This window comes from Sinocyclocheilus rhinocerous, unplaced genomic scaffold (genome assembly GCF_001515625.1).
Source record: "Sinocyclocheilus rhinocerous isolate Xijiao unplaced genomic scaffold, SAMN03320098_v1.1 scaffold288, whole genome shotgun sequence".
NCBI lineage: Eukaryota > Metazoa > Chordata > Actinopteri > Cypriniformes > Cyprinidae > Sinocyclocheilus > Sinocyclocheilus rhinocerous.
This window is the reverse complement of record NW_015635021.1, coordinates 224,186-226,583: the sequence shown is the minus strand read 5'-3', so window position 1 is coordinate 226,583 and position 2,398 is coordinate 224,186. Positions and strand designations below refer to the sequence as shown.

The following is a 2,398-nucleotide window of genomic DNA, read 5'->3' as shown; positions in this document are numbered from 1 at the left end:
GCCAAAAATACATTGTATGGGTCAAAATTATCGATTTTTCTTTTATGCCAAAAATCATTAGGATATTAAGTAAAGATCATGTTCCATGAAGATATTTTGTAAATTTCCTACCGTAAATATATCAAAACTTAATTTTTGATTAGTAATATGCATTGCTAAGAACTTCATTTGGACAACTTTAAAGGCGATTTTCTCAATATTTTGATTTTTTTGCACCCTCAGATTCCAGATTTTCAAATAGTTGTATCTCGACTAAATATTGTCCTATCCTAACACCCATACATCAATGGAAAGCTTATTTATTCAGCTTTCAGATGATGTATAAATCTCAATTTCAAAAATTTGACACTTAAGACTGGTTTTGTGGTCCAGGGTTATATATCACATTTACTAGAAAGTCAATTTTGGGATATGAAGTCATAATGACAGTTATAAGAAATAGTCAATTATAAAACAAAGTCATAATAATGAGTAATAAAGTCACAAATGTAAGAATTAGTCAATTATGAAATGTTATGAAAAGTCACAATAATGAGAAATATATTCATAATTATTAGAAATAAGGTTGTAATTATGAAATATAAAGTCACAGTTAAAAAATTATGAACTATAAAATAAAAACAATAAACTGTCACATTTGTGAGAAATAGTTGCAATTCTGAGATATGAAGTAACAATAACAAGTAATAAATCACAACGAAGAAATAAAGTAAATTATAAGATATAAAGTCACAGTTGTGAGAATCAATTGCAATTCTGTCAGGACCACTATCGTCAAAGATGATTGACTTTTATAAAAGCAATAAGCCCCGTGAAGCCGTGGTTTACAGTGAATTTATAACAGCTATTATAAATTCACTGTAAACCACGGCTTCTTGGGGCTTATTGCTTTAGTATATTTCCTGTTTTTTCATGAGCATGGTAAGCCTAATGGTTTTAATGAGTGTTTAATATACCCTTGCATCTGTGACTTTAAACTCTCGCAGTATATACTGAGGCATGTTGTACTCCGCCATGGGATCCACCACGAAGTACTGATAGCGTGCTGACCTGTCAGATGGCCAGTACTGATGACATTTCTCCTGCATAAGAAAAAAAAAGTTCACACATTCATCAGTGTTACTATCGTTATCTGAAACTCAAATTATTTAAAACATTTTGTTAATTGAATTGAAGTTGAAATAAAATGGAAAACTGAATAAATAAAAATGGAAATTAAATGAAAATTAGAAATGCTATAATAGTATATACATACTAAAGTAACACTGATTAGCATTCATATCACTTTACAATAAACAATGAAGTGTGTGTGTGTGTGTGTGAACTAACCCTTCCCATTTCTCGGAGTTTAGTAAGCATAACTACTATAGTAGAATTGTGTTCCCAAAGCATCCGCCAGTAATCTTCAACTGTCTCAGCCAGCGGCCCCTGAGTCGCAATATATGCCCTCTGTTGCCTAGAGTGATGAGAAGGAAATGAAAACTTCAAGAACTGAGAATTTCACCAGCTTACTTACAAATGTTGATGTTTCAGTGGCTTGTTTTGTCGATGCATTCTTTTATTTCTACTAATAAATATAAAAAAAGAGAGATTGCAATGTACCTGTAGCCATCTACAAAACTGCCATTGACATAGTCTGAGCCCTCCACTCCTCTGATTGGTTGCAGACACACACGTGTGGTCTCATATGGCATGATATTGACCAATCGGTTTTTGAACTTATTGCATGGAAGGCTGGCATTGACGAATCGGGAGTTATGAGCTTTGGCATTAGCTAACCGCTGAAAAAGGGATCCAGAAAAAAAGAATTTTTTTCTGGACCAGCAACAGGAAATAATACACTTTTTTGATATATTATTGTTACAGTTTCAGTTAATTTGTTACTGAAAAAAGTAACAAAGTACGTCATATTGTTACTTTTAAATTCACAAATTACATTCGTGGGATGCACTCACTTTAAACTCCTGCTCCATTCCGCTGATGTGCTCCGGCGGTTCCGTCTGTGACAGTCTCTGGATGTAGGCGTAAAGGTTCCGTGCCGGAACCTCTGTGTTGCCGCAGGAAACGGCCTCCAGCAGTGCATCATAAATAAAGACGTACTGCTCCTCTGTCTGCACCATGTAGTTTCGCTGAGATCGCATCAGAGTCACGTGACCATAAACATCTATCGTCTTCTCCTGCTTCACACGCTCCAACATGGCATCAATCACAATGAAGCAGCCCGTTCGGCCCACACCAGCACTGAGAGAGATAGAGAGAGTGAGAGAAAGAGAGAGAGAGAGAGAGAGAGAGAAAGAGAAAATGCTACTGTCACAAGCACTCACATTAGCACATTCCAGCATAAAGGTTGAATTATCGTTGTGTGAAAAATAATTTTTTTGTGATTTTCTCTCACTGA

At 35.1% G+C, this 2,398-nt stretch overlaps 1 protein-coding gene across 1 annotated transcript in view; it reads right to left on the bottom strand.

Annotated features, from left to right (window-relative positions):
* Positions 1–909: 909 nt before the first annotated feature.
* LOC107746012 (receptor-type tyrosine-protein phosphatase delta-like) overlaps positions 910–2,398 on the bottom strand; it is a 70,845-nt gene continuing 69,356 nt past the window's right edge. The window contains exons 37-38 of the mRNA XM_016560047.1: positions 1,330–1,456; positions 910–1,082 (exon numbers count right to left, since the gene is read on the bottom strand). Of these exons, the coding sequence (XP_016415533.1) occupies positions 948–1,082; positions 1,330–1,456 (262 nt within the window). The 3' untranslated portion in view covers positions 910–947. The remainder of the gene's footprint in view (positions 1,083–1,329; positions 1,457–2,398) is intronic.